The sequence below is a fragment of the Triturus cristatus genome, chromosome 7 (genome assembly GCF_964204655.1).
Source record: "Triturus cristatus chromosome 7, aTriCri1.1, whole genome shotgun sequence".
Taxonomy (NCBI): domain Eukaryota; kingdom Metazoa; phylum Chordata; class Amphibia; order Caudata; family Salamandridae; genus Triturus; species Triturus cristatus.
Window position 1 is genome coordinate 1544730649 of NC_140590.1, and position 19139 is coordinate 1544749787.

A 19139-nucleotide genomic window follows, 5' to 3' on the forward strand; every position below is an offset into this window, starting at 1 on the left:
TCAATGAACACTACTTATTATGTCCAGTCTTTAATTCAAGTTTTAAAGTAGTTCAAAAACCTTTATTTGTCAATAAGAGTTTAGTAATATAGTATCTTTATTCAGATTAGCAATTAAATAAATCCATTTACAGAAATATCAAGAGAGTTTTGGTTAGCGTCAATGAAGAAAATGACAGCGTGTTCCATAGAGGATATGGTAAACAGTCAGAATATCGAGTTTTTATTGTCGACTTGCACTAATATTGAGTGCAATATATCACGATTCAAAAATATCGACTGTCAGAATATTGTGGTAAAGAATATCGAGTCTAAGGTAAGTAATATCGTTTTTAACAATATCGAAGTCATTAATATCATTTAAAAGAATATCAAAGTCATTAATATCATTTGCAAAAATATAGTTGTTAATAATATAGTTTTTTTTAGTTAGTGTTATGTATTTTAGTATATATTTTTAATGTATGTCTTCTATTTTTTTGTTTAAGTATTGCATTTGTTTTTTAATGTATCTATTACATTTTTAGGAGTTATTAATTTTATTTTAAGTAAATTTTGCATTTTAGTTCCATAGCGGGTTGTGGGTTTATAGGGGAATAGGGTGGGAAGTAATTTAATTACAATACATTTATTATCAATTTTTAGAAGTTATTCATTTTATTTTAATTACATTTTGCGTTTTAGTTCTGTAGCGGGTTGTGGGTTTATAGGGGAATAGGATGGGAAGTAATTTAATTATAACTAATTAATTCATTAATAATTTTTATTAATTAATATGTATGTATTTAATATTGTATATTGCTAAATGTGGTAATTCATTTATTATTAATTATTTATAGATTGGTTGTTAATTAATTGGTAATTATGTTAATTGTGTCATTTTTTAGGAGCGGGTTGTGGGTTGATAGGGTAGTTGGGTGGGAAGTAATTTAATTATAATTAATTAATTCATTCATTCATTAACATGTTTTAATAATTAATATTTATGTATTTAATATTTTGTATTGTTAATTGTGGTAATTAATTTATGATTAATTATGTGTTAATTGGTTGTTAATTATTAATAATTAATTGGTAATTATGTTAATTGTGTCATTTCTTTAGGAGCGGGTTGTGGGTAGCAGGGTGGGAAGTAATTTAATTTTAATAAATCTTTTAATATTTATAATATAATATTTATTTAATGTTCTTTTAAAGTGTTAATTGTGTAAATTAATTTATAATTAATTGTTTTTATATTGCTTGTTAATTGTTATCAACTAATTCATTAATTGTTAATTAATTATGTTAATTGTGTCATGTTTTACAACATTGGTGGTGTCATTTATAAGGGAATATGGTGAGAGCTAAATTATTTAGAATTAATTAAATATTTGTTAATTAATGCTAATTAATTAATGAAATATTCAATATGCTGATTGTGGAATAATTTTAGATGTGTGAGTTGTGGGGTTTATAGTTGTAAATGTTGGGGAGAATTTTTGAATTAATGATTTGTTGTTAATTGTTATGAATGTATTTGTTATTAATTCATTAATGTGAAATTAGTTAGGGAAATTGTGTAAATATTTTTAGGTGTGTGTTTTGGTGTTTATTGGGGTAGAAGGTGGAAAGTAATTTAGTTTAAATATATTAATCATTAGTTGATCATTAATATTAATTTATTAATTGACAAATATATTTGGTAATTGTTTTCTCTTTATTTTGTTTGGGGATTTAGGTTCAATAGCTGCAACCTTTGGTTTTATCCTCTCCGCTATCCAACACTTTCCCTACTGTTGCACTTCCTGGAGTGGGAATAGTAATTTTTACCCCTCTGCTATCCAACATTTTCCCTACTATTGCACATATTGGACTGGGAATAGTAAATTATTCCCCTCTGCTATCCAACACTTTCCCTACTGTTGCACTCACTGGAATAGGAATAGGAATGTTTATCTGTCCGCTACTGTTGCACTCCCTGGAGTGGGAATAGTAATTTTATCCCCTCCACTATCCAACACTTTTCCTACTGTTGCACTTTCTGGAGTAGGAATAGTAAATTATTCCCCTCTGCTATCCAACACTTTCCCTAATGTTGCAGTCGCTGGAGTGGGAATAGTCACTTTTACCCCACCCTATCAAACACTTTCCATACTGTTACACTCGCTGGAGTGGGAATAATAATTTTTACCCCTCCGCTATCCAACACTTTCCCTACTGTTTCAGTCCCTGGAGTGGGAATAGTAATTTTATCCCCTACGCTATCCAACACTTTCCCTACTGTTGCACATATTGGAGTGGGAATAGTAAATTATTCCCCTCTGCTATCCAACACTTTCCCTACTGTTGCACTTACTGGAATGGGAATAGTAATTTTTATCTGTCCGCTATCCAACATTTTCTCTACTTTTGCACAGTGTAAAATATAGCTTTAGAAATTATTAAATATTTTAATAATTACATTTATAATATATATTTTTTATGTTACAGGTGTATGTATGTAGTATATGTGTATTTATAATTTTTAATATATTTCTAATATTATATAATTTATTAAAATAAATGGATGTATTACATTTTACATATGCATGTTTAGTTTATTTTTACATTACATTTATTACTTATAATTGTTAACATTTTTTAATAATTCTAAAAAAGATTTTTAAGTTATATGCATTATTTCATTTATTTACATTATTTTTTTGACATTTAAAAAAGAAAACGATTTTTTTTACTTCGGTATATTTAAAAACTATTTTTTTCCGATATTTTAGTACTTATCATTATGAAGATTGGATGTCGATATTTTTTACATCGATATTTATGTCCCGATATTTTGGGAACACGATATTTTGTCAGTGATTCAAAGGAAATATTAGGTATCCTTACTCTACTCTATCAGATCCTCACCTACCAGAACTCGTGAAGAGTCCTTTCAGAAAGAGCAAGATTTGAAGGAGCATTGAAATAGAATCAGCTTGTGGTTGAACTCCTCATGAAGAGTAATTCTGGAAACTTGTCCGAGTCTCCTCTTCCGAATAGTAGCAGCAAACAGTCATAATAACAACTGTTCAAAGTTAATCTAGTAAAACAGTCAATCACCGTCAGCAGTAGCTCACAGTAAATAGGGCCAAAGGCTAAAGGAAAGGATGGTCACAGAACAAATAGCCTGGACCAGTCTGGGCAGCATAAAGCTCTCAGAGCGTGCTCAAAGGAAGAAGTGTTGGGAATGCGTACAAGTCTAACTAGTAACAAATATATTAAATACAAAAACAAATGTATCCATCCACACCGGTGTTAGGTCATCTCAAACCAATGGAAGAGGATTGTTCGATGGTCCCCTGCTACTTTCTTCATTCCCATGGTAAATGTACAAAGTGTGCAAGGTATAATCTACAAAATGTCTACTTAGTTGCTAACATTCATGTGCGTTAGATTCACTGCGAGTTACAACAAAACCCTACAGTCTAAACTATTAGCTATTCAGAACTCGACTGCGTGACATTTAAATATTCTAAAGCAGAAACATTCTAGTTACAACTTCACTGAAGTAAGTCAGAGGATCCACATTTTCTTACAAACACCATTGTTTTAATATACTGTTTAGTATTTGTTATTGTTGATATGTGGCAGCTAAAACCTAGCCAAATACAATGAGAACATGTAGCTTAGGAAGGAAAGAAATACATTCTTAAAGTAAGCACATTCTACTAATATAACATGTTTAATCAAGTCTAAAGTGAATTATTTATTTAATACAGCACAGTTCAGCATTTACTAAAAGCATTTATATATTTAAGAAGAAAGTTATAGAAAAGAAAGATAGGGTATGGACAAATTAAAGGAGGCCTAGACTGTCTTGGCAATGTAATTACGATAAAAATGAGTGCTTACTACAAAAAAGGTCATGCTTCATGTTAATTTGCACGTTTAAAGAAAGGCACATTTTCTTTTATTTCAATCTTTAAGCATTTTCATGTTAATATATTGCACAATTTAAGACACTTATTTTAAGCTAAATTTTCCTGCTCTATCAACACCATTGAAATTCCAAAGGATTTTACTACATTAGCCAAAGGTCTGATGCATATATTGAAAAGAGCGGGCTGAGCGTAGAGCCCTAAGGGAAAACCATGCGCTAGCAGGGAGGATGCGAAAGAAGGGGAAATTACCTGGAAGACCGGTCCTTTAGAAAGGAGGTAAGCCAGCTTTTCCCCGCACCCCTAATTCACTGTGGTGGCGTAACAAAACTGCATTGGAGACAGAATCAAAGGCAGCACTTAAGTCCAGGATGATCAGTGCCTGGGAGTTGCACATGTCCGCAGTGCTGTGCAAGGTCTCTGTTAGTGTCAGAAAAGCAGTTTCTGTGCTGTGTGCTGACCGGAATTCTGTGAATGATCTAATTTGGTTTTGCTCTAAAAAGCTTGTCAGGAGATTGGTCACGCTCTTCTCCACAAACATCAAGAGGAAAGGTAATAGGGAGATGGGGCAGTAGTTTTCTGGCTGGGCAGCATCAAGCATGGGTTCTTGTTAGACGGACCGGGAGGGTCGGCCGAGGACAAGGGGAGAGGTCTCCGGGGAGAGCCGTCTCCAGCGATCGTACAGACAAATAACTTCCCCCCCACAGACAGATACCACACAAGGAGATGAGTTAGCGTTCTTTATAAGCACTTCTTAAGGTACGTTGAAAAGGTACAAGGAGGTCTGGACTCAGGGGTCCCCTCGATTCAAGTCTCTCAAGATGGGAAAGGGGGTAGCGGGACAGTCTGGTTACCAGTCTGGTAATTGAGGTGGTATGGTGGGTAGCTCACAATCCTCGAACTTAGGTGGTCTAGCTGGTACGGGCCGCGGCAGCGCCAGCAGGTCCCAGTGAAGATGGTCGATACACGGGCCGCGGCAGCGCCAGCAGGTCCCAGGGAAGATGGTCGATGTACGGTCCGCGGCAGCGCCAGCAGGTCCCGGTGAAGATGGTCGTTACAACGGGCCGCGGCAGCGCCAGCAGGTCCCGACGAGGATGGATGTTGCAGAAGGCCGCGGCAGCGCCAGCAGGCAGGACGATAGATCACAAGATAGGGCTACGGCAGCGCCCGTAGTCCGTCAAGGCTGAGTTCTCTCGGTGTCTCTCGACTCCAGGATACAACTGCCTTCCTGCTCCGCAGCTGCTCCAGTTATAGGGCAGGTGCCCTTTGATGTCCGGACCCTCGCACTTGGGGGTCGGAGGGTCCGGGATGAAGGTGTCCAGACACCCAGCGGGGGGTGGAGCCGGTGCCTGGGGGAGCTGGAGGTGATCGTCACCTGGCGGGGGAGAGTCCTTGGCACTTCGTCCTCCCATTGACCTGCCAAGTGATCCGCTCACCTCCTGGGTGGATGGTGGTGCCGGGATGTCGGGGCCGGCCAGGCCCAGGGTTAGGGTCGGGGGGAGGCCACGCGGCCTCGTGGCGCAGGGCCCAAGATGGCGGCTTGACCCGGCCGAGGGAGCCGGTGGTGGCTTGGGCCCGTGCTACAGGGAGGTCCGAGGGCAGGAGTTCCGTCAGGAGACGGGGTGCGGGTGATTCTCGTGGGTCGCGCCTGGGGGGCCGGGGCTTGGGCCCTGTCATGCGGGGAGGGCGCAAGCCCTTCGTGTGGCCTGTCCAACATGCGTCCCCCCCAGCTGAAGGCGGGGAGAGTCACCCATCTCCTTGGGGACTCTCTTCGTCGAGGCGGAAGAAGCGGGACAGGCCATCTGCGTTGGCGTGGTCTTGGCCCGGTCGGTGCTCCACGGTGAAGTCCATTCCCTGCAGGGAGATGGACCAGCGCAATAGTTTTGGGTTTTCCCCCCCGCATCTGCATCAGCCACTGCAGGGGTCTATGGTCGGTTTGTACCCGGAAGTGGGTACCGAAGAGATAGGGCCGGAGCTTTTTGAGGGCCCACACCACTGCGAAGGCCTCCCTCTCGATGGTGCTCCAGCGCTGTTCTCGGCCCAGGAGACGTCGGCTGATGAAGGCCACCGGCTGGTCATGACCCTCGGGGTTCACTTGGGAAAGAACCGCTCCGATGCCGTGGTCGGAGGCGTCGGTCTGTACTACGAATTCCTGACTGTAATCGGGGGCCTGGAGCACAGGGGCGGTGCACAGGGCGGCCTTCAGCTTTTCGAAGGCCGCTTGACAATCGGGGGTCCAGTTAATCCGCTTTGGTTGGTTCTTGGACGTGAGACCCGTGAGGGGCCCCACAATGCTGCCGTAGTCCCTCACGAACCGCCGGTAGTAGCCGGTGAGCCCCAAGAAGGCTCGGACTTCGGTCTGAGTGACGGGGGGCTGCCAGGACTGGATGGCAGCAATCTTAAGTTGCAGTGGGGCCACCAGCCCGCTCCCCACCTGGTGCCCCAGGTAGGTCACGGACCCTTGACCAATTTGGCATTTGCCAGCCTTAATCGTGAGGCCGGCCCGCTGGAGGGCCTGTAGGACCTCCTGGAGGTGGAGGAGGTGGTCGGACCAGTGGCGGCTGTATACAGCGATATCGTCCAGGTAGGCAGCGCTGAACTCTTCGAGCCCCGCCAAGACCTGGTTCACAAGACGTTGAAATGTAGCGGGGGCGTTCTTCATGCCAAAGGGCATGACCTTGAAGTGGTAGTGGCCATCGGGGGTAGAGAAGGCGGATCGTTCTTGAGCTCGGGGTGTGAGACCGATCTGCCAGTAGCCCGCTGTTAGGTCGAAGATACTGAGGTAGCGGGCGGCCCCCAGCCGGTCGATCAGTTCATCCGCTCTAGGGATAGGATGAGCGTCGGTTCGGGTGACAGCGTTCAAGCCCCGGTAGTCGACGCAGAATCTCAGTTCAGGTGTGGTGCCGGGGGCAGCGGCTTTGGGGACCAATACAACTGGACTGGCCCAGGGACTGTCCGAGGGCTCGATGACCCCGATCGTGAGCATTTTGGCCACTTCCTCTTGTATGCAGGCCCGTACCCGATCTGGTACGCGGTAGGCCCGGTGCCGGACAGGGGGACTGTCCCCGGTGTCTACGTCGTGCAAGCACCAAGGGGTGACCCCGGGAGTGAGGGAGAACAGTGAAGCGAACCGCAGCAGGAGGTCCCGGCAGCCCTGGCGTTGCTCTGGGGTGAGGGCATCGGAGAGCCGGACCCCGTCCACGGAACCGTCTTTCTCCTGAGTCTTCAGGAGATCAGGGAGAGGCTCGGAGTCTTCTTCCGCCCCACTGTCTGTAGCCATCAGGAGGCTGAGTTCTGAGCGCACAAAGTGTGGTTTGAGTCTGTTGGTGTGGAGGACCCGAAGGGGGTTCCGGGTGGTCCCCATGTCGATGAGGTAAGTGACGGGGCTTTTGCGCTCGACCACCTTGAAGGGCCCCGTCCACTTATCTTGCAAGGCACATGGTTCGATGGGGGACATCACCCACACTTGTTGTCCAGGTTCGAACTCGACGGAGGAGGCATTGTGATCATACCATCTCTTCATGTCTTCCTGGCTGGCCTCGAGGTTCGCCTTGGCCATCTCCCTGAAGCGCCGGGTCTGATTACGTAGGGCCAGGAGGTACTTGACGACGTCTGGAGGGGTCTTTAGGGGGGCCATCTCCCAACCTTCTTTGACTAGGCTGAGGGGCCCTCGCACAGGGTGCCCGTACAGGAGTTCGAAAGGGCTAAAACCGAGGGACTTCTGGGGAACTTCCCGGTAGGCGAAGAGGAGGCACGGGAGTAGTACATCCCACTGGCGACGGAGGGGCTCTTCCAATCCCCCAATCATCCCCTTGAGGGTGCGGTTGAATCGCTCCACTAGTCCGTTCCCTTGGGGGTGATAGGGGGTCGTGAATCGGTAGGTGACCCCGCACTGTTGCCAGAGGGACTTCATGTATTTGGAGATGAAGTTCGTGCCTCGGTCGCTGACGACTTCTCGGGGGAAGCCCACCCGGGAGAAGATCCCCATTAGGGCCCGGCCAACCACCGGAGCTGTTACTGTTCGTAGAGGCACCGCCTCGGGGTAGCGGGTGGCGTGATCCACCAGTACTAGGATGAACCTATGTCCTTGTGCCGTGCGGGGGTCCAGGGGCCCCACAATGTCTATTCCTACCCTCTCGAACGGGGTGGTGACCACCGGGAAGGGTTGTAGAGGGGCCTTCAGCTTACGGCCACTCTTCCCGCTGGCCTGGCACGTGGGGCAGGACCGGCAGTGGTTCAGGACGTCGTTCCGCATCTTCGGCCAGAAAAAGTGGGTCACTAGGCGACTGTAAGTTTTGTCTTGGCCCAGGTGTCCAGCCAGGGGGACATCGTGGGCCAGATTGAGCAGGAAGTCTCTGAAGCGGAGAGGTACCACCAGTACTCGACCGGCCCCTAGCTCTGCGATCCTCTGTTCGCTGTATAGCAGGTCGTTCTCCCAGTAGACCCAGTGAGTTCCGGTGGAGTCCCCTGCGCTCTGGGCGCTGGCTTGTTGGCGGAGTCCCTCGAGGGAGGGGCAGGTCTTTTGCTCCTGGCGGAACTGTTCTTGGGTGGGCCCCCCTTCTTGACGCCACTGAGCCAGGCCGGGGACGTCCTGGAGGTGCGCGTCCCCTTCGGTCGTTGGCTCCGGGGGGTTGGCCTCATCGTTGTCTTCTACTGGGGCGACCGGGGGCGGAGGTGCTGGCCATTCCGGTTCTTCTGGTCGGGGAACGGCACGGGCTGCCCTGGACCGGGTGGTTACGCAGGCCCAGTCCGGGAGGGTGTCTCTCCCTCGCCCCTGGCCTCCTCCTCCTCCCCGAGGACGGTGCTGGCCTTGGTTGCTTCGGTTCTGCTCGTGCGGTCCTCTCCGGCCCACTCGGGTGCTCTCCCATCGGTCAGCTTCAGCGGCGAGCTGCCGGGGGTCGGTCAATTTACTGTCGAGGAGGTGCTGCCTGAGCTCGACGAAGCAGTTGTTCGACAGGTGTTCCCATACCATGAGGTTAAAGAGTTGTTCGTAGGTCGTTACATGGCTCCCCTTGATCCACCCCTCGAAGGCTCTGCTGAAATAGTTTACGTACTCCACCCAAGTTGTACCCGGGATCCGGGTGCAATCTCTGAACCTCTGGCGGTACATCTCGGGTGTGAGGCCGTAGCGGGTGAGGAGGGCAGCCTTCATGTGGTCGTAGGACGACATTTGGTGATCTGGGAGCTGCAACAGGGCATCGCGACCTTCGTTGACGAACCTCCCCCATAGTCCAGCTCCCCAATCACTCCGGTCGATCCGGTGGGAGGTCATGGTGATCTCGTAGGCTTTGAACCACTGCTGTATGTCGTCTTCTCGGACATACTCTCGGACAACATCCTTGGGGATGTGGACTTTTTTCTCGGTTGCCCCTGGGGTGTGCGGTCGCTCAGGCACCCCCGTCTCTTTATTCTGTTTCCGAAGTTCTATTTCCGCCAGTTTGCGTTCGTGTTCGAGTGTTATTCTTTTTTCCTCAAGCTCTCTCTGTCTCTGTTTTTCTTCTCGCTCCTCTCGGAGCCGCAGATGCTCTAGATTTAGTTTCTGCTCGGCTAACTTTAGTTCACCGTCCATCTTGAGTCGTGCCATTTCCAACTCGTGTAATCTGGTCCTTTCTCTTTCCTGGATCTCCTCCTGCGAGAGGCCCGTTCCCCTCTCCTCGGGAGCCGTGGCGTTCCCCTCTGGTGCGACACTGTTTTGGTCGGAGGATCCGGTAATCCCAGTTTCTGCCCACGACTCAAGGGCGCGCTTCAAATCCTCTTTGGTACTCAGGCCGGTGGTAGCAATGCCTAGTTCCATGCAGAATTGTTTAAGTTCGCGGTGGTTATACTCTTCCAACTTATCCATTTGGAACTTTTCAGTGGAACCGCTATCTTTAGCTGACATCGTGGTTTTGTCGTGGGGTGAGCTACTCTCTGTACGATTACGCGTTGATTCGGATCGCGCCGCTGGCCACCAATGTTAGACGGACCGGGAGGGTCGGCCGAGGACAAGGGGAGAGGTCTCCGGGGAGAGCCGTCTCCAGCGATCGTACAGACAAATAACTTCCCCCCCACAGACAGATACCACACAAGGAGATGAGTTAGCGTTCTTTATAAGCACTTCTTAAGGTACGTTGAAAAGGTACAAGGAGGTCTGGACTCAGGGGTCCCCTCGATTCAAGTCTCTCAAGATGGGAAAGGGGGTAGCGGGACAGTCTGGTTACCAGTCTGGTAATTGAGGTGGTATGGTGGGTAGCTCACAATCCTCGAGCTTAGGTGGTCTAGCTGGTACGGGCCGCGGCAGCGCCAGCAGGTCCCAGTGAAGATGGTCGATACACGGGCCGCGGCAGCGCCAGCAGGTCCCAGGGAAGATGGTCGATGTACGGTCCGCGGCAGCGCCAGCAGGTCCCGGTGAAGATGGTCGTTACAACGGGCCGCGGCAGCGCCAGCAGGTCCCGACGAGGATGGATGTTGCAGAAGGCCGCGGCAGCGCCAGCAGGCAGGACGATAGATCACAAGATAGGGCTACGGCAGCGCCCGTAGTCCGTCAAGGCTGAGTTCTCTCGGTGTCTCTCGACTCCAGGATACAACTGCCTTCCTGCTCCGCAGCTGCTCCAGTTATAGGGCAGGTGCCCTTTGATGTCCGGACCCTCGCACTTGGGGGTCGGAGGGTCCGGGATGAAGGTGTCCAGACACCCAGCGGGGGGTGGAGCCGGTGCCTGGGGGAGCTGGAGGCGATCGTCACCTGGCGGGGGAGAGTCCTTGGCACTTCGTCCTCCCATTGACCTGCCAAGTGATCCGCTCACCTCCTGGGTGGATGGTGGTGCCGGGATGTCGGGGCCGGCCAGGCCCAGGGTTAGGGTCGGGGGGAGGCCACGCGGCCTCGTGGCGCAGGGCCCAAGATGGCGGCTTGACCCGGCCGAGGGAGCCGGTGGTGGCTTGGGCCCGTGCTACAGGGAGGTCCGAGGGCAGGAGTTCCGTCGGGAGACGGGGTGCGGGTGATTCTCGTGGGTCGCGCCTGGGGGGCCGGGGCTTGGGCCCTGTCATGCGGGGAGGGCGCAAGCCCTTCGTGTGGCCTGTCCAACAGTTCTTTTAGGAGAGGAATAACTTTTGCATGTTTCCATTCCCTTGGCACCACTGCAGTACTCAGAGAAAGATTTGCCAGTTCCGGTGTGATACTCTTCTGACATTTTAAAATGTATTGTGGCTTCAGTGGATCTTCTGGGGATCCTGATTTAACCTTGTGCATTATGGCAGAGATACAATCTGTCTTTACTAATGCTAGTTAGTCCAGGGTTGTCCCTTGTGTCAAATTGGTGATCCTCATCAGAGAGTCTGGCCCTCTGTAAGCTCCTTCCTTTTGAAATGGGAGTAGATTTCATTCACCTTATTAACAAAATGATCTGCAAGTTTATTGCAGGGGCTGTTGGAAGCTTCAGCCAGCCCAGAAGTCACTTCAGGCTTTATTAATTTGTTGAAGAAAGAAGACAAAATGTCCTTAGAAGGATTGCAACTATTTTGGATTTTATCAGCAAAGAAGTTGGCACGTGCCTTCTAAACCATTTTGCGATAACCTTTGATCATGTCCATCAATATTTTTTTAGCTGTGGCATCATAGGTTTTCCTCCAAGTGCGCTCAAGTTTTTGTCAGCGCTTTTTTCCCGTGATTAATGGTTCATTGAACCAGGCATCTGAAGGCTGCCTCCTAGCTCTGGATGGCCTAATGGGGATAAAATGATCCAGAGCTGAGCTAAGCCATGTATTAATGATACTCTGCACGATCAATGTTGGAGTCTAATTGGGGAGCTCTCTCCTCGAAAAACAAGAAAAAGTCGAGGTCAAAGTGTACAATATTTTTCTACTCATTTTGTTACCCATCCCATGGGTCTCTTCAAAGGCCCATGCTAATCAGAGATGCGTGTGCAGAAGGACACCCAGATAGAACAAGGGTCTGCATTGCAGAGGGGAAAACAAGGCCAATTTTTGCCATTTGTGCTTACTTTGCATAAGGCTGGCAGACTGAGGGCAGGGTTTGCACTGCACTGTACCATCAGAGAGCAAGTTCACTTCAGGACAGGCTTCACAGAAGGCTGGAGGAGATAAAGATTGCAGTTAGGGCTGGCAGCCAGCAGCCAAGTCAGGCATTGTGCGACGTTCGGAGTGTGCAGTACAACTTTGCCCGGGTCATGCTGCAGCCACGCACTACAGCTAAAAAAAAAATGTAAACAGAGTCAGCAAACATCATTGAATATGGGGCAAAAAGACAGGGGTGTGACGCCCCCACACACAAATAAAGAAACCGCCACTTGTACATAGTTCCCTTCAAAGCCAGCATTTGATTAGGGTTGTCAGCCAATGGCTGGCATACACCACAAAGCTGTCTTTAAGGGTTACAGTAAGAATACTTGGCAAACAGTTTGCAAGGTAGCTAGCAGTATGAAAGTATGGCATGGTTCAAGTTTCCGAGAGCACAGGTCCAGAGGTTCTCATTTTGGGCAGACAAGCGGGAATGACTGTATAAAACATGTCAGACAAGGCATACGTCTGTATTCAGGATTGGCACACTATGTAGGCAAGTGATGTGAAATGCTGGCAGGCACAGCGCTGCTAGATACCCTGCACGATATTGGCAGTGAATGCAGCTCTGGGCTCTGCCCAGAACATGCCCATGGATCCAATCTTTCACCCACATCTATACGATAATCTATCTATCCAACATATTCATACATTCATCTAGCCACCCAAACTCATGCATTCATCCAGCCAGTTACACACATACATCCGTGCTTATATAGATCTATACACCCATCATAGTCACTGCATACTGGTCACAGGGTGGCTGGACAGTTACTGGTATCCCCCAGAAGACAATTGCCACCTACCACTCGTCATTCTTACTGTATTTTCTCCCCATAACTGTGGTCTTCAGTTCATTAGATTAAACATCACTCATCTCATCTCATCCCTGTACTCTCAACTCTGCCTTCCCTTCAGTCCTACTGTCCTTAGTGTTGCCCCAGTTCTCCGGTATAAACTTCCCTCCTGTACAGCACCTTGTTGCTTTTTAGATTTTAGCTATAAAATTCACATTGGTACAAGCAAGTCCATATATGTATCTCTTTATTTATATGTCCCGCCAATTCATGCATATAGTTATCCATCAACCCATGCAACCTTGTATCCATTGTCCACTGTGTGCATGTGTGTCTATTTTTATGTGTTGTATGTCAGTAATTATGAACTAGTATCTATGTTTGTTTCAATGGATAAGATAACAGGTGTGTTTCTTGTGTGGCTATTGGTGCCTACCATATGTAGTCTATGTGTTCATGGGCATGTGTGCATGTGTGTGTGTGTGTCTGCGTGCATGTGTACCTGCTGTTCTGTGTGCATGAAGGACTGTATGCATGGTGATCTTTATGAATAGGTGCATACATTCGCGTTGGTGTGTGTATGTGTTCATGTATACCTGTAGGTACATTGTTCTGTCTTTGTATGTGTTGTGTGTGTGAGAGAGATAGAGAAGGAGAGAGAGAGAGAGAGAGAGAGAGAGAGACAAAGATGTGTATTTCGGAGGATGTTAATCTGGGCCTGTATGTCTGCTGGTCTATGCACATGAATGAATGTATTTTGGTCTATATAAAGAGTGTAGAGATCTGTGTTGGCATGTGATACCCATAGGCACATCGGTCCATGTCTGGGCGTAGGTGTCTTTCGATTATGTATCGCTGGGTATGTATTACTTTCATGTTTGTGCTATTTTTCCGTTTAGATGTGGGATGAACGACTCGCAAGGTCTGCTGAATCCTGGGCATCAAAGTGTATATGGGACCATGGTCCTTCCCACCTTATGAGGTTCTTCGGCCAGAATCTGTCCGTCCAATCTGGAAGGTAAGAGCAACATTTTCTTAGAGTTCCCATTTAAGAATGTCTCTGATTTGTCTATGACAAGACTAAACAAAGATAGCTAAGGAACTCTTAACCAGATAAGCGTGATTTCAAAGATACAATACAAAGTTCACTATAACACCTAAGCGTGCGGTATAGGCAGGGCCAATGGAATTATGCAGCAGGATAGGACCAAATTATGCGACGGGGTTGACCAAATTATGTGGCAAGGAAAAGCCAATTCTGCAGCTTAATGCAGCACATGTTATGTTAGCATTACCTTATTTTGGAATTGAATTCTTACACACGTTAACACTATATGTGCAAAAGTCAGTGGTGGCTTGCATAGGGCGTGCTGCGGGTCGGGGGAGGTAAAGGGTGGGGGGTAGAAAACTCGGACATAAGACGGAACGGAGGAGCGTAATAATTACTTTCCTCCGTTCCGTCGTATGTCCGTGTTTGCTACCCCGCCCCGCCTCACCGCCCGCAGCACACCCTATGTGAGCCGCCACTGGTAAAAGTTTCACTTGATTAGTACCAGTGCTTTAAATGGGCCGGTACTCACCGGTATGGAGTACCGCCACTATTTATTTTTCTCCCTTTGAGTACCGGAACTTTTCCTTCCCCAAGGACAGTACCGGTACTCAGGGGAAAGTCAGGCGGTGCAGGCTCGATGGCACTGGAGACTGTGCTGAGCAGAAAGTGCTCTGCTGTCGCAAAAGAGAAGGCAGAATGGAGGGAGGGGCAGTGTATGCCTCTGAATGGAACCGCTGCTGAGCAATCCAGCAGGGGTTCATTTGCATCACTTAAGGGCTGTTAGGGTTGTGAATGCCCTGCGGTCCTCTGTGAATAAAAGTTAAGGGTCCAATCAGCCCCTGCCCAGTCAATCACACTGTAGGTGTGGGACTGTGAGACTATCCCCTACCCCACAAATCTATTTACAGCATGACGCCCGAGATGAATGCAGCTCTCAGTACGAGTCTGCGTGAGGGGGGGGTATTACAGGCTACCCAGCATCGGATGGGGAAGGCGGACATTGGGCGATGGGATGGTGCCTATGGGTCTCTCTGCTTTTCTGCCCTGCTCCCTGTCCAGGCTAGCGCCCTGAAGCTATAGTTTGCTGGGAAAGGGGGAGAGTTAGTGAATTGGCCTTGCTGTGTGCCTGTTGTTAGCACCTTCGCTCCAGTGTCTTTCAGGCCTTGGTGGGGTGTTTATGTTTGCATAGGCTGTGAGACATCTTTCCCAGATCGGAAAATTGTGAGGATGTAATGTTGTGGCCAGTCAGAGCTGCCTAACAAGGAACTATGAAAATAGGTTTGAGTCCCAGCTTCAGCTCAACATCCTGTGATTCTGAGCAAATGACTTAATTGTCCTAGGCCTAAAACAAAAATTAATGTGACTTTCTGTAATGAAACTGGTGCTCATATCATCTCTGCCCTTGCGTGTCTGCTATGTTTGTGTGTTTGCCTGCATTTGTATACTTGTTTTTGTAAGAAAAAAGTGAGAGAAAGAGAGAGAATCAAGACACTCTCAGGAGGTATTTTAAAGAAATGGGTGGCACTTTGTGTGTACATGTCTTCTCGACGACAAAGATTCATAAATAACGAAAAAAGGGTGGGTGGGTGAGTGAGTGGATGGATGAGTGAGCAAAGGTGGATGTCTGGATGGATGAATATATGGATGCATGAGTGAAAGCATGCATGGGTGAAAGAGGGTGGATGATTGCCTAAAAGGGCGGATGATAGGTGGATAAGTGAAAGATTAGATGGATGAATGAAAGGGTGGATGATGGATGAGTGAAAGGGTGGGTGGAATGAAAAGGTGGATGGAATAAAAGAGTGAAAGGGTTGATGGATGGATGAGCGAATGGATTGATGGATGAGGGAAAAGGTGGATAAAGAGATGGATGAGTGAAAGGATGAATGGATAGGTTTGGAGATAAATGGATAGGTATGGATATGAAGGGTGGCTAGATGGAATGGTGAAAAACTGAATGATTGAGGAAAGACTGAATAGACAATAGAATGTAAAGGTTAAATGGTGGACATCAGCAGGTAAATCGTAGGATGAAAGGATGAATGGATAGATCGATGTAAGAGACAAGAGATTTCTTCTGGGGAGGGTCATGATTGTTTGCTTCATTTGCTTGGTGCCATAAGATCTTTTGTTCGAAGTGGGGGTATTTTCAGTTTTTTCCTACTCATGTGCTCAAAAAATTATAGTATCGTGCCGAACAACTGCAATTAACAGTATGGCATTAAAAAGGTGCAACTATTGCAAAAGAAAAGGAAATGTTAACATATTATCGAATTTCTCTTTCATTTTGTGTAATAAGTTAACTTGCTTTGTTTATATAAACACATTTCTCATGTGTTTTGGTATGTGCTGCAACTAATATAGAAGTCGTTAAGTATCATCATGTCTGCCCTTTAGCCCCGCCCCTAGCCCCGCCCCCTCACTACACCTGTAGCTCATTTTAAAGAGTACCTGCACTTATTTTTTCCCATTTAAAGCACTGATTAGTACCACATTGACATCCAAATGCAGAAATAAGCAGCAACGTGACCAGTAAATCTTTGCTAAGGGCCTTCCACTGTGCAGCAACACCTGTTGCAGCCCTTTTGGTAACTTTTGATGCTAGGAACGTTTTTTGTGCTGAAACAGGATTATTCACTCTTAACTAAAAAGGAAAATGTGCTTTGACACAGCTTCAGGTGGCAGAGCTTGTAATATGCGTAGAAGCGCAGAAGTGTGTATAATACTGACAAAAACAAAATATGCCTTATACCAGGGCCACTGCATCATGCAATTTTGCGATTGCTGCATTTTCTGCACAATTGTGGATTTGCTGCATTTGCAACATAATCCATTTTATGCTGCACAATATGTGGATTATGAATATATACATGTTAACCGCTACATTTACCTAGCAGCAGAACATAAAGGTGACCACATTTATATAAATGGATACATTTTGGGTGAATAGTATCAACAAGTCGATAATAAATTCCACAAATTATGCAATATATGTGAGCATGATGAAAATTTTGCACAGATATTAATATCAGGCCCCAAGTTTGGAAAAAAAACAGACCTTGGATTGATATGGAAAATGCTCCCAATTTTCCTGCTTGAGTGTGTCGAAAAGTTTGGGCCAAGAGCTGTTGCAGGCAATGTCTAGAGATGTATTTAACAGCCTGGTATCGGATCAGCTGACACTCTCAGTTCAGTTAAGAGCACAGCAAGTCCTCTGAATGGCTGCGTGTGCAGTGAGTTTCCCTCCATTTAAGTTTTTCCCAGGTTGGTGCCTAAAGGTGCTCAATAAACACATTCTTGTTAAAACAATTTTTCATAAAGATTTATTCAAAATTTCTTCTAAATACTATGGTTTGTATGGCACAGTTGGCACTTAGTTTTTCTCTCAAAATCACTTGAAGCTTTCACAAGATACTGTGATAATCTCACTTCCTTTACCCAACTCAGCAGACACAAATCTCATGTAGCTCTAATTTATTCACAGTACTTAATATTCCAGAAACCAGTTTGTCCTAAGCAGCTATAAACATTGATTCCAATTTGTGCAACAGTGTTTCTAGTTTAGCCTTTTGAACTGCAGAGCACAAGACATCAAGAGGCCTTTCTGAAATGCTTTCTAGCATTGCTCCACAAGGAGGCAAGACCATATGCATATCCTGTTAAGTAGAAGGATTTGTGCTTCAAGAGATGTCTTTCACTTATTTCACGTAGACCACGCCCCCATACAAATTAAGGAGACACAGATTCCACATTGTACAGTAGCAAGAGTTGCCCTGCTATAATGTATATTACAGAAGAGACAAGACAAGTGCCTAAGGACCAGATTTAGAGTTCGGCGAGGAGTTTACTCAGTCTGCCGAACTCTAAATCAGGCCCAAGGATCACTTCCAGAGTACTTCAGTAATGTGACTCCAAGAGACCACCAATTACCATGGTTTGATATCATTTGTTTTGTACTTTACATGTGTTTAATATTAGTTATGTGATATTATCAATTGTGCAATTGATTCTTGTTTTATCACTTTCAGGTATCGATCAATTATAGATTTGGTTAAAGCTTGGTATGAAGAGAGGCAACAATACTCTTTTCCTTATCCACGGGAATGTAATCCCAGCTGTCCGAGCAAATGCAGTGGTTCTGTTTGTACCCACTACACCCAGGTATTGTAACTGGAAATATTTCTTAATTATCTGCCTCATAATCAATTTTATATAATCTCACAGAAGCAAAAAAAGGCAGGGGTAGCGTTTGTAGCTGCATCCACAGGCAATGCCAAAACGCAGTGCTTAATTTGTGTAGTTGATTGCAGGCGGTTAGCGCCAGCACTCAGTTATTAAATATCAGGATTTACTTTTTATCATCCGACTTTGGCCCAGTACAAGAGAGTGGAAGGCAGAAAAGAATGGAAGAGAAAGCCATGGAATCAGAATAGTCTAAAAGTCATACATCCGCACAGTATAGGAACGTCATGCATTTACACATGACCATTATGACTTGTGTGTGCACTGTGCTCATGCTTAGGACATCCATGTGAATACCCAAACAGCTATAGTTTTAACAAAGGTTTAATTAATGGCGAACTGGAGGCCACTGGGAGGTTGATTACGGTTCTCAACTGCGGACACTGCTCCTCTTGATTCTGAGTTTACCCGGTACAGGGCCACAACCATTAAAACATAAACAGTTCTGTACACTTTTTCCCACTGCTTAGAGTATTTGGAATATATATGCAGAAAAGGCTCTGGAACTTGTCCAAGTCCACTATTTTAGTCCCCATTCCGGCGTTCAAAAATCATATTGCCTATTAATTGGGGTTAATTCTGACCCCCGGTAGCTCGCCTTCTCACAACGAGGTTGCTTGGAATGTGAGACTACATGTTAGATCAGCATGTGTGGAGTGAATGAGCTCAAGAGACATCATTCCACCTGCAAGCTTTCAGAGAGAGTGGTGAGTGAGATGTGAGGAGCAGCAGAAAATTAATACTAGTTGGTGAAGATGAGTTCACTGATCTCATGATTCTCTGTGATCCCATGATTCTGAGCTGAAATGGTGGATTTTCTGGATGACTATGAAGTTTGATACAATTATTTCTTAAGCAGGGATCGGTCGAAAAAAGTATAAGTGGATGAAGAGTAATCAGGGCATTGCAAATGTCAAGAGCTTGCTTGGCTACTGAGTGAGAATTTAGAGTAATCTGAAAGGACTGCATCTGAAGATAACAGAAATGGGTAGAGTTGATTGAGCTTACATATGGCATAAAGAAGAATGTCATGAAACATGTTGCAGTGATTTTTGATGGACTTGAGTTCACATGGACATCAAGAGGCATATTTATT

The 19139-nt window shown here is 46.3% G+C and overlaps 1 protein-coding gene across 1 annotated transcript in view; it reads left to right on the forward strand.

The window, feature by feature from the left end:
* R3HDML (R3H domain containing like) overlaps positions 1 to 19139 on the forward strand; it is an 88737-nt gene that overhangs the window by 26501 nt on the left and 43097 nt on the right. Inside the window, exons 3-4 of the mRNA XM_085619316.1 lie at positions 13650 to 13768; positions 17830 to 17962. Of these exons, the coding sequence (XP_085475442.1) occupies positions 13650 to 13768; positions 17830 to 17962 (252 nt within the window). The remainder of the gene's footprint in view (positions 1 to 13649; positions 13769 to 17829; positions 17963 to 19139) is intronic.